This window comes from Chionomys nivalis, chromosome 9, assembly GCF_950005125.1.
Source record: "Chionomys nivalis chromosome 9, mChiNiv1.1, whole genome shotgun sequence".
In the NCBI taxonomy this organism is placed as follows: Eukaryota; Metazoa; Chordata; class Mammalia; order Rodentia; family Cricetidae; genus Chionomys; species Chionomys nivalis.
Window position 1 is genome coordinate 55,355,374 of NC_080094.1, and position 12,409 is coordinate 55,367,782.

The 12,409-nt window shown below is 51.5% G+C and overlaps 1 protein-coding gene across 1 annotated transcript; it reads right to left on the reverse strand.

Moving 5' to 3' along the window:
* Positions 1–5,150: 5,150 nt before the first annotated feature.
* Positions 5,151–8,921, reverse strand: Chac1 (ChaC glutathione specific gamma-glutamylcyclotransferase 1). Its single transcript, XM_057781360.1, has 3 exons — positions 8,532–8,921; positions 7,632–7,667; positions 5,151–6,275 (listed from the first exon to the last, which is right to left on the reverse strand). Exons 1-3 carry the CDS (start codon positions 8,760–8,762, stop codon positions 5,874–5,876), a joined length of 669 nt encoding a protein of 222 aa, XP_057637343.1. The 5' UTR covers positions 8,763–8,921; the 3' UTR covers positions 5,151–5,873.
* Between the last annotated feature and the right edge of the window lie 3,488 nt (positions 8,922–12,409).

Here is a 12,409-nt window from a genome sequence, read left to right on the forward strand (position 1 = left end):
TGTCTGAGCTGGGCCTCTGCCCCTCAGCTGTGGGGTGAAGGCCCGGTGGTCGGCATGCTGGCTTCAGCCAAGCTCCTTTGATAACATCTGAATCTGCTAATAAAGCTACCCTGTTTGGGACCAGTTGCCTAGAGTCACCGTGTTATTAACTGTCTAAACTGGGACACTTCTGAAGACAAAGTCATAATTAACTGCAGGCCGACAGAGTAAACTAGGCCCGTTCTGGGCACTCTGGGGTATGTGGTCACCAACCACCGGCAGGAGGCTATGCCTGGCGTGCCCGCTCTGGCCCTCAGGGACACCCTCCCCATGGTCCTGCCACCCCTAGTTCAGTCTTAGTCACTGAAGCAGGATTCGGGCTTCGGCATACCAGGCCCCCCTGCAGAAGCAGGCTTGGGGTAGGGGAAGTGTTCCCACTTCTGTTTGTCTGCCCGTCACCTCCACTCTCTTCAGGAGAACACAGCTCCCAAAGGAGTCTCTCCGGGACTCAGCAACACAGAGAAGCTGCCCAAAGGCTGCCAGCTCTGGAACGGTGTAAAGATCAAATGTGATCACCACCTTCCTCCTGCCAGGACTCTACGGGGAAGTGGTTCCCAGCACAATTTGAAGTCTTCAGTCTCCTCCCTTCCGCCTGCCTCACCTTTGTAGCCAACTGCAGAGAGGCAGGGATCCCTGCCACCTTCTGGGCCCTGGCTCTCCTTCCGTTTACGCCAGTCTTTGCTGGATTGCAGGTCACAGAAGGTTCCTGCCAGCTCTTGATCTGAACACATCTCTCCACACCGTAAACAACTGGCTTTAAGGAAGACAAAACCAACAAAAAGTACAAAAACAAGAGCTCCTTCTGTGAGAGGAAAGGCATGCAAAAACAAAAACACCACCAGAGAACACGACTTCCCTGTTTTTAAAAAAATCACTTCCTCCTTTATCTCACCCCAAGGTAGCTTCTGGGTCCTCAGCTGCTGAAGGGCTAACTCCCTGGCAGGTCAAAGGAAACTCCAATCCCCCAAACCCCAAGAGGCGGTCCAGAAATGTACACATGGGCTCAACCTGGACTATAGGAGGATTTCTGGCAGCTAATAAAAGCCAGCATTCCTCAGGAACTTGTGTACCGGGTTCCCCTCTACCAAAAGGAGTTTCTTTGTTACGGGCAGAAGGGACAGATGGCTGTCTCTGGTGCACACCAGATCACTCCTTCAGGATCTCAAGTACCAATCAGTACCTGTTCTGTATTTCAGAGTTCATGCTGGCTTCCTAGCCCTTCTCACTTGCTCCCCTCCAGAACTCCCCCAGCTCATGGGCTTCCCTCCCCACAGCTACTCATTCTCCTTATAATTCTCAATGTTCGTTCTCTCTCTCTCTCTCTCTCTCTCTCTCTCTCTCTCTCTCTCTCTCTCTCTCTCTCAATAGCCCTGACCATGTTCAATCTATTTCTTTCTCTCTCTGCTCTGGACTCTCTTCCAGATGCTTCTGCCTGTTCTGCCTCTCATCTACAACAAAAACCTTCTTCCAGGCAGTGGTGGCGCGTGATCTGAGCACTTGGGAGGCAGAGGCAGGTGAATCTCAGCGAGTTCAAGGTCAGCCTGGTCTACAGAGAGAGTTCCAGGACAGCAATAAACCAAAAAGCAAAACAAAACCCTTTCCTTTAACCATACCAATCATGTGTCACCAGAACCAAGCAGTTTTGCCCAGTCCCCAAGTATGATGGGCTGTTTGTCCCCCAACAGGGAGGTCCAGGGCCTGTGGACTGCCGCAGGCTCAATAAGCCACACTGAAATGGCCTTCTGGGGTGGGCAGGGTGGTTTAGGAGAGCCCCGTGTTGTCATTAAAAAGCAAAACCAAACCACAAAAAACCGCAGCAAAGAGAAATGACACCATGCAACATGGCTCACATAGGAGGTTATTGGAAGAGGAGAGAGAAGGGGCAGAGGGGCAGTGGGGAGGGTAGAGACTGGTCCTTAGGGACAAGAGTGTAGGAAGAGAAATGGAGGGAGGGAGAGGGAGAGGAGGGGGGAGGGGGAGAGGGAGGGAGAGACAGGAGGTGGGCAAAGCCCATCTTTTAAAGGGGAACACAGCGAATGTGCACAGGAGGTGTGCTCTTAGTGGCTGCAGCTGAGGACGGATCCTGTGAGGACCCCAAGGGCAGGCCAGTATAGACGCCCGAATACGAACACTCTGAAATGGTAAGGTCGGCACCCCATCTTCCCACGTGCTCAAGTCTTCCAGCTGAGGGAAAAACCAAAAGGAATTTGTGGTCACGGCCGGATGTGGTGGCACACACTTTCAATCACTCAGGAGGCAGAGGCAGGTGGATCTTGGGGAGTTCCAGGCCAGTCAGAGCTCCTTAGTGAGGCCTGTCTATAAAGGGGGAGGGGGCCGGAGTGATGGCTCAGAGGCTCAAGCACAGGCTGCTCTTCCAGAGGACTAGGGTTCGATTCCCAGTTCATATGGAGCAGTAACTCCAGCTTCAGGGCATCTGGCATCCTCCTGTCCCCTCTGCGTGCATGTGATGCACAGATACGAGGCAGAACACCCACACACATAAAAGACAATCTTGTTTTGTTTTGTTTTTTCTAAAGTCAGGGTTTTTCTGTGTAGCCCTGGCTGTCTGTCCTGGAACTCTCTCTGTAGATCAGACTGGTTTCAAACTCGGAGATCCGCCTGTCTTTGCCTCCCTAGTACTGGGATTAAAGGCATGCAAAACCACACCTGGGTAATATTTTTAATGAATAATTTTTAATAAAAAAGAAATGCTCGTCTCAGGAACTTTCAAAGTATGGGCCAGGAATCTCAGGGGGTCCTCAAAGCTTCTCAGGAAATTTATGAAGCATCTTTCCCCGTTTCAACGGGGATGTAATGGAGTTCTCCACATGCTACACGCGATGAGATTTTGTGACAGTGTGGACGCAGAGACAGGTCAGATGCCTCCCACAGCCTCAGTTACTGTGTGCTTCTCGCTCCTTGCAGCCAGAGTTCCTGAGATGTCTGTGCCCCCTGCCCATTCTCACCAATGCTCCATTCCTGAGCTTCCTCCCACCGAGGCCCCTGAAACCCCTCAGTGTAGAGGGGAGACTGAGAGGAAGTGGAGTCTGCATTTAATCTGCGTATCTTCAGTCCTTCGCTCTGCTTCCTCCAACCTAGCACCAAGCTCTGGCCTCACCCCTGCTCTCAGATCCACTCTTGTCCATGTGGCTGCCTTGGCTCATGCCACTTTTACCTCCAGCCAGCAGCTCTCCCTGCGATCTGACCAGTCAGTGTTTCTTACCCGCATCCCTTTCCTGCTCACGCTCTGCCAGGGCCCTCCGCTGACTCAGAAGGCATGCACAGCCACAGCCTGGCACAATTCACCTCTCTGGCCAGCCTCTGGGCTACCACCTGTCTGGCCCCATGTTCCCTTTGTGTGCTAGCCCATCTGACCTTGTCTCCCCCTCAGGCACACAGTGTTCCCTGAATCGCTATCCCCAGAGGTTCTTTTTGGAGCTCCCTCACCCAGTCAAGCTTCCCTGACTGTCCACTGACTTGTTTAGGGACCTGTTTATGTGGTCACATATCATGTAGAATTGTCACTACCAGTTCTAGACTCTGAGTTCCTTGAGGAGGACTCCTTTACGCTGCATCCCCAACATGTCTAGAACTGTGTGTGGCACGTGGCTTGAAGAACGATAGCTTTAGCATAAGTAGTAAGGGGTAAACCGCAACCTCTATCACTCTGGAGTCTGAGGCGGGGGGTTGCAAGTTCAAGGCCTGCCTGACCTACATTGTGAGTTCAAGACCAGCTTGGACAGCTTACTAAGATCCTGTTTCAAAGCAAAAGATAAAGGGGCCTGAGGATGTGGTTCAGTGGTAGAGTATTTGTCTAGTATATAAAAGGGCCTGTGTTCACTTTCCAGTATCCCCACCAAAATAAGAAAAAGAATGGTGGTCCATGTGAGCTGACACACAGCCTTCTCCACCCCTTCTTGCTGCCTTCTCATCCACGGCAAGCAGAGCTGGAGCCTGCTTTGCCCCAGGGGGCCCAGGGCATGGATGCCAAGAGCTTGCTGACACCAACTGCCTCCTGTAGTGTCGTCCTGATCAGGTTCCCAGAAGAACCTGGCTATAGTCCACACTGTTCCCATCAATGGCCAAGACACGAGGCCATCAAAACATAGCCACACAACTCAGTATGGCATTCTTCCCAGGCATTCTGGTCAGAGATGACCCTGCTGGGGACACCCAGACCAATCAGGGTACTGGCCACAAAAGCAGTAGCAACACACACCGCCCACTTGTCCCCATCCACCATTTATAGATAGCATCCCCTAAAGAGATAGTTTAGAGCCAGGTGGTAGTGGTGGCGCACGCCTTTAGTCCCAGCACCTGGGAAGCAGAGGCAGATGGATCTTTGAGTTCCAGGACAGCTGGGGCTACACAGAGAAACCCTGTCTCAGAAAAAGTGGGAGAGAGAGAAAGAGAGAGAGCGTGCAATTCTAGGGCTGAGCACTTTCCTCCCTGGCACTGGGCAGTGAGGGGAGGGACTAGATTGGATTCACTCTCTTGCTGCAAAGGCCACTCAGCTAGGAGTGGCTCTAGGGGACATTCACTTCTGGTCAGACTAAGATCTTGGAGCTGGGACCTGTCCCAGGAGCCAGGGGATGAGAAGGGGCGTGCAGAGGGTAAACAAGGAGTGGAAAAAGGACCACTGTGGCTGAGTCTTGACAGGTCAGAACAGAAGGGCCAGCCAACACTGCGTCCCCAGAAGACTGGGAACAAGGATCAGTTCCAGGCCACGGCACCTTCTCTATGCATTGCTCAGAAGCTATCATCCTCATACCCCAGTCCAGGTGCCCCTCAATAAGTAGCCATGATCTGAAGGGGCTTTCAGAAAGAGACAGTGGCTGGCCCTAAAGATGAAGGAAAGTCTAGTGTGAGCGCCAAGCAAACCAGCCTTGGGACAGCTGGGGAGGGTGGAGCACAGGGTCCTGGGGCAGGGGCAAGCTTGCTGCTCCCAGGCTGGCAGGTGGAGTTCTAGCATCTGTGTACACAAAGCCCTGGAAACAGTGGCACCTGCCCTCCCCACCCAGGTGCCGGGAGAGGAGAGGGAGCCTTGTCCCTCCCCATGTTCACTCACCCAAGCCCCACACAAAGACAGAACACATTCTGGCAAAGGGAATTAAAGATTGTTTATGGATAATAATGTAGGACAGACACTGAGAAGGGATGAGGACCTGTAGTGATGTTTCCACAGGTTTACCAGTGATCCAGACAGACAGAAGGACAGACAGAAGGACAGGGGAATGAAACTGAACGGGGAAAGAGGCCCAGTCCAAGCAGCTGTGTCTGTGCGTAGGTTCCAGCGCTGCCCCGGTTCCCAGGCGGTGAAGAGGGATGCTGGACCTTGGTCCTTGAAGGGCTCTCACTCCTGGTTCTCTGCTGCCCCTCATCCAGCAGGCTGGGAACATGGGGAAGTGACATTTCCAGGGCTGGGGATAGTTAGTCTGAGTGAACAGAGAGTCAAGGCTCTTGGAGGCTCCCTGGGGATGTGGAGGAGGCCTGGGCAGTATGAAATTAGCAGCAGCAACAGGGGGATTCTGGTCAGGCACCAGAGGACTAGGGCAGAGCCACCGCACAGCAGGGCCCACATCCAGGGCAGGCCCCCCACCTGCCCTGCCCACCACACCAACATGGTGCAATAAATAAAAGATTCAAGTAGTAAAGTCAGCATCAATCCAGAAAGAGTCCGAAGCTAGCAGACAGGCAGGGGCCAGAAGACACAAAGTCCCCAGTCACCCGCCCTGCCTTCTCATATTTCTCTAGTTCCATCCAGTCTGTCTCCAGTGCTACATGCTGATGTTCACCAGTGACCACGCGGACACTCCCTGCTGGGACTCGGCGTCTCAAACCAGTGCCAGAGCCTGCTCAGTGAGGTAAGAGCAGGGCAACATTGTTCCTACGGCATCCACAATGGCTTCCAGGTGCGCATCCTGCGCCTGAGGCCCACAGAGCTGCATGAAGTCCGCCAGACGCAGTAAGTACTCAAGGTTGTGGCCAGAGAAGCCGCGGCAGGAAAGAATCTGTGTGGCAATGACCTCTTCTGGAGCAGGGCCCAGGTAGCCAGGGTTCTGTGGAGTGGCCACGTAGGCCAGGGCTGTGAGGGGTTGGTCAGGGGTGTCTTGAGGATAGAAGGTGACTTCCTTAGTGTCGTAGCCTCCAAGTACGGCTTCCCTTACATTCAGGTACTTCAGGGCCTCCTTTACCTGCTCCCCTCGAACCTCGTATGCCACACCCCAAGTGCAGCCCTGGGAGAAAGCAGAGACACTCCAGTCAGTCACACTGTCCATTGCTGGTTCCTCCTTTACTCCAGAATGTTACCCCAGACAGGCTCCACACTGGGCTCTATAAACGAGATGGGAGAGTGGGGAGATGGCTCAAGGGGTAGGGAGCTTGCTACCATGCAACCTAAATTTAGTCCTGGGACGTACATGGAAGGATTTACCTCCACAGGTGACCTAAGCAGGTGCATACAAGCATACATGCAGATAAACAATTTTTAAAATTATGTGTATGAGTATTTTGCCTGCATGTAGGTTTGTGAGCCATATGTGTACCTGGTGACCTCAGAGGCCAGAAGAGGCCAGATTCCCTGGAACTGGAGTTACAGATTGTGAGCAACCGCATAGGTGCTGGGAACCAAATCCAGGTCCTTTGGAAAAGCAGGAAGTGCTTCTAACTACTGAGCCACTTCTCCATGAAATTAAAAAAATAAAGTGGTTGGCTGCAGCCGAGGTACCCAGAAGCAGTATCCTCCCTCGATTTTTTTTTTTTTTTTTTTGAGACAAAGTCTCATATAGGCTGGCCTTGTACTTATGTAGCCAAAAGTAACTTTGAACTCACAGATAACCACCTGCCTCTGCTTCCTGGGTGCTGGGATTATAGGCAAGAGCCTCCATGCCTGGCTATTTCACCTTCCTTCCTTCCTTCCTTCCTTCCTTCCTTCCTTCCTTCCTTCCTTCCTTCCTTCCTTTCTTTCCGCTAAGATTTATTGACTTATTTTATGAAAATGAACGCTCTATCTGCATGTAAAACTTGATGCAACGCAACGGGAGGACATCAGATCCCACCACAGATGGGTGTGAGCCACCATATGGTTGCTGGGAATTAAACTCTGGACCTCTAGAAGAGCAGCCAGGGCTCTTAGCTGCTGAGCCATCCCCTATTTCACCTTTCTTAAGGGTTTGACATCAGTGGCCTTGCCCCAGATGACCAGCAGGCCTATGTATATCGTTCACCCTGGGAACTAATGAACTTACGCCACTCTGCGCCTAAATTCAGGCTTGCAGACTTTTGCAGGTGTGTGTGTGTGTGGGGGGGGTGTTGAGACAGGGTTTTTCTGTGCAACAGTTCTGGTTGTCCTAGAACTCCCTTTGTAGACCAGGCTGGCCTCGAACTCACTGAGATCCTCCTGTCTCTACCTCCCAAGTGCTGGGATTAAAGGCATGCGCCACCACTGCCCCGCTCAGGCCTGCATCTTTATAAGATCCTCAGGTGATTCTCCAAGAAGCACCGAGTTAGGTTCCACTTCCACTAACCCACGAGTGACCTTCTGCACCCTTGCATATTGGATCCCAGGACTCCCCTCTTGACTGCTCACTTACCTCACGATCTTCAAGGAGGGTCACCACTCGGCCAGGCTAGAAAGGGAAGCAAGATTTTGAAAAAAAAACAAGTTAGGTATTAGCACTTCCAAAAAGGGCTGTGGATGTACCTTAGTGGCAGGGTGTTTGCCTATCATGCACAAGCCTCAGGTCCAATCTCCAGCGGCGCACGCACACGCGCGCGCACACGCACGCGCACACGCACATACACACCCCTGAGCTTTAATCCAGTTGTGACTTGAGCCTGTGATATGCTCCAGAGCCTTGAGAGGGAGAGGGTTTGCCATAAGTTTGAAGCTACATAGCAAGAAGTAGGCAAGAAAGAGGAGGAGGAAGAGGAAGACGAGGAGGAAGCAGAGGAAGAAGAAATAATCATATTTGTCAACAGCCAAAAGTGCCGGCCCAAGAAAATCAGCCTACAAACCACAATCCCAGAGAACCTAGGTGACTATGAGGACCGTAAGACACACATACATAGATCTAATCTACATGGGAAGTAGAAAAAGACAAGATCTCCTGAGTAAATTGGGAGCATGGGAACCTTGGGAGAGGGATGAAGGGGAGGTGAGCAGAGAACAATGTAGACCTCAATAAAAAAAAGTGCCGGCCCAAACCCCCGAACCTCAGAGGGCGCCATTCATCCAGTGACAAGGACAGGGAGTGCTGGGCAGATGCAGAAGAAACAAACAGCGGGTGGCCGGACTGGTAATCAACACAAGAATCCACAGGTACAAACGCCAAGCTCACACACAAACACCCCAGGCACACAAATTTAAACCACAAACCAGGCTTACACATCTCCTTCAGTTAGCCCAAAGTCCCTGACATTACAGGACATGGGCGCCCACTCTCCCGCCGACCCCACCTCACTCCTCTAGTCACAGTAGGATGGATGCTCACCATTTTGTCGCTGCCCCTATGGAAGGTGTCTCCCTGCCAGAACCGGCGGCTGTAGCCACGTACAAAGCCCACGCGGCTGTCGCTGTAGGCAAAATCCGGCCTCCACACTAGGGAGCCGTACCCGAAAATCCACAGGGCTTGGGGGTCGCCATCCTCCCAGGAAGGCTGCGTGGATGGTGCAGGCGACAGTGAGGGAGGCGGGGTGCTCTGGGCTGCGGACTCCTGCTTCATGGTGCCGGGCGCAGGGACGGGCCCAGGCGGCCTCCGGGGCTGGTCTCCGGCACGGGCACGGAAAGACCGACGGACGCGTACACCTGGCCTGGCACCGATCGGACGCTCCAGCTGAGTGGCACCCCCAGAGGCGCTCTTTAAACCCTTCGGCCGGGAGGGACCTCCAGCTGCCTCCTGCTGTCTCGGTGATTGGGGCGGGGCAAATCCCCTTTTGGCCAATCACGTTTGGCTTTTGCTTCTCGGTTAACCGCGCCGCCCTCCAAGTGGGTACCAGAGCAGCCCGCCCCCGGCCCTGCGAGCGTGCTGATTGGTTCGGCTCCTCCTCCGTGGCAGACCTGGCTGGAGTGATGCAACGGCGGGGAAGGTTTCCCCAGCACCCGCATGCAGCAAGGGCGCGTCGGATTGCGTCAGGCTGCGGGCACTGGGAACGGGCCTGGAACCGTCGCGGGCACCCGCCGTCTCCCTGGGAGGCCCTCAATGACCCGGACAGTGCCTCCCCCGCCTGTGCACTTTGCAGAATCATTGGCATCCAAAGCGGTGGCCAGTGCAGGGCACGCTCAGAAAGAACGCTCTGGGAGGCACAAACTCTAGCCTCTGGGGCCTCGCCTGAAAACACGCACTGCAGAGGAGCCGTCTCTGGCCCCCTCCGCATTCCACTCTGGTGCCTCATGTTATTGCCCATGTGAGCAGTTGGAGAAACTGAGTCACGGGGTGGTAAGGGATTTTGCCAAGGCTGCAATTGAGTCAGACTGGGTGGTGCAAGCTCCAAGACCTCACGTGAGGGCTACGCCCAGGGCCCCAAATGGGACCCCTGAGTTCTGGTGGGTTTGAAGAAAAGCCAAAACTGAACAGCCGTGGACAGAGCGGTCACTTTGAGGATGACTGCCAGCACCTGTGGTGCAAGGCCATAAAGAGAAGAATGCCAGGCCACTTTTATCCCAAGGTTATGGGTTTCATTTTCCTGGGCTTGGGGTCTTGCAGCAGTGGCTAATATGTGTAGGCACCGAGATTCGGGGGGATGTTGATTAAAGAGAACACAGAGGATTGAGGGCAGCTGCAGCCTTCTCGCCTTTCGTCTTGCCTAGTAGTGTGTTTGGGCACCGGGCACCAGCTGTCTCCCTGGCAGTTCCTCTCTGTCCTGAACCCTGCAAGAGCCACCGCAGGCAGGTCTTCCCAGCATCCGGCCCTTGCTGCACCTGGCGGCGTGGCCTCTGCCACCCCAAACTGTAGGCTGGAGGGGAGATAGAGCTTGACCTAAGCAGCAGCAAGATGCTGCCCCTCTGGGCATCTCTCACTGGGAAGGGAAACAGCAGAAGGCCTTCCACTTGAAGGAACTGGTGTGAGCTCGTGGGCAGTGGAAACTGTCAGCGAGTCTAATCCCAAAATTACGTAAAATGGATTGATTTATTCCAAAGTGTCTAAGTATTAATCCCAGCTTTCAGGAGGCTGAGGACAGAGACCTAGAAATTTAGGCCAGCATGGGCCACAAAGCAAGACTCCGTCTCTAAATGTATGGATGAACAGAGTGTAAATATTCTTTTGTTTGTTTTTCAAGACAGGGTTTCTCTGTAGCTTTTGGAGCCTATTCTGGAACAAGCTCTTGTAGACCAGGCTGGCCTCAAACTCACAGAGATCCGCCTGCCTCTGCCTCCCGAGAGCTGGGATTAAAGGCGTGCGCCACCACCGCCCGGCTCAAGAGTGCAAATATTCTCAAAACTGGAGGAAATTTTGATTACTCTGGTAGTAGTGGAAATAGGATACGGATCCGTACCTTTGCTGTGTGCTTGCTCCAGGTCTGAGTCACCTATGAGGATCACACATGACTTTTCTGAGTGGAAAATCATCTAGAAAAAATGGTGGTTATCTGGTAATTTTCCTCTTTGCTGGCACTCTGTGTTTTTTCTCCCCTCTCTTCCCTATCCGCTCTGTGTGTTCATCTTAGTACCCGCTTTGCTGCTGCTTCTTACAGAAAATAGTCTTTGGTGGGAGATGGGAAAACAATGCACTCCTGAAAATATGATACAAACGACCCTGCAATCCACTCTTTCCACTTCAGGGAATTCTTCACAATATGAAAAAAAATCATGTGCCTGAAATTTTAATGGTATTTGTGGTAGCAAAAGCAAAGGAAGAAATCCTTAAATACCTAAAAATAGCTAAATATTCAAGTAAATTGTGGTCAGTCCACATAATAGAGGAGTGAACACATAGAGAACAAGACACACACAGAAAACAAGTATCATCCATATACAGTAACGGAGCTGATACACCCAGCTACATCTGTGAAGCCATTAGACACGATTCTTTTGTTTTTGTTGTTTTGGTTTTTTGTTTTTTGAGACAGGGTTTCTCTGTAGCTTTGGAGCCTGTCCAGGCTGACCTTGAACTCACAGAGATCCACCTGCCTTCAACTCCTGAGTGCTGAGATTAAAGGCGTGAGCCACCACCACCTGATTAAACAAGATTCTGTATGGCTGTGCTTACTGGTATTGAAACATTAACATGGTATATAGTTATATGAAAAAACAGGTTGTACAATAACCAGATACAACCTTTTCAACTTATAAAAGACTGAGATGAAGCCCAGCGGTGGTGATGCACACCTTCAATCCCAGCACTCGGGAGGCAGAGGCAGGTGAAGATCTGTGAGCCTGAGGCCAGCCTGGTCTACAGAGCAAGTTCCAAGAGAGCTATAACTGTTACACAGAGAAACCTGGGCTCGAGAAAAAAACACAAGACTTTTTTCAAAGAAGTCTATTTTTGACAAGGGGGATGGTTCACACCTGCAAACTGAGACTGGAAGATCCTGAGTTCAAGGTCAGCCTGAGCTACATAGTGAGATTCTTTCCCAAAACAAGGCTATTTTGACTTCATTTAAAGTCAGTATCTATTATGAAGACATTCTAGTAAAAATGCCAATGGCTGCTTAGTAAAGCAAAAATGCAGGTTATGGACAGTCACGTGAGCAATAGTAAAACTCTTAAAAAACAACAATAAACAGGATGTGGTGGCTCAGAGGCTTGCTACAAATTTGAGACTAGTCTTGGCTACATAGTGAGTTCCAAGCAAGCCTGGGTTACAATGTGAGATCCTTTTGCAACAAATAAATAAGAGGAAGAATACCTCAATAATGGTGGAAACATCAAATACAAGTGTTGAAGTGTGGGCGTTGCAGTTGAGAAATGATAAGGTTTAATGATATGATTATCTTCACTCTATTTATTTATTTCATATTATTTGAGTAGATGTACGTATGCAAGCATGTGTGAAGGTCACAGGGCAGCTTTTAGGAGTTCCAGAGATCCAATTCAGGTCATCGAGTTCTGTGGCAAGGCCTTTTACGTACTGCCCCATCTCACCGGTCCTGAAATGTCATTTTTGTTTGTTTTTGCCTGTTGTAACAAAGTCTCGTGTATTCTAGGCTGGCCTGAGTTTGCTATGGAGATGAAGACGACCTTGAACTTCTCGCTTTACTGCTTCTACATCAAATGCGTCAGCAACTCTGATTTGTGCAATTCTGGGGGTAAGACCCAGGGTTTTGTGAATGCTGGGTCAGCGTGCTAACCACTGGGCTACACCTCCAACCTGAAGTGCAGTTTCCTTCTTTTTTCTGAGATGGAGTCTCGCCATGTAGCTATCCAAAAATA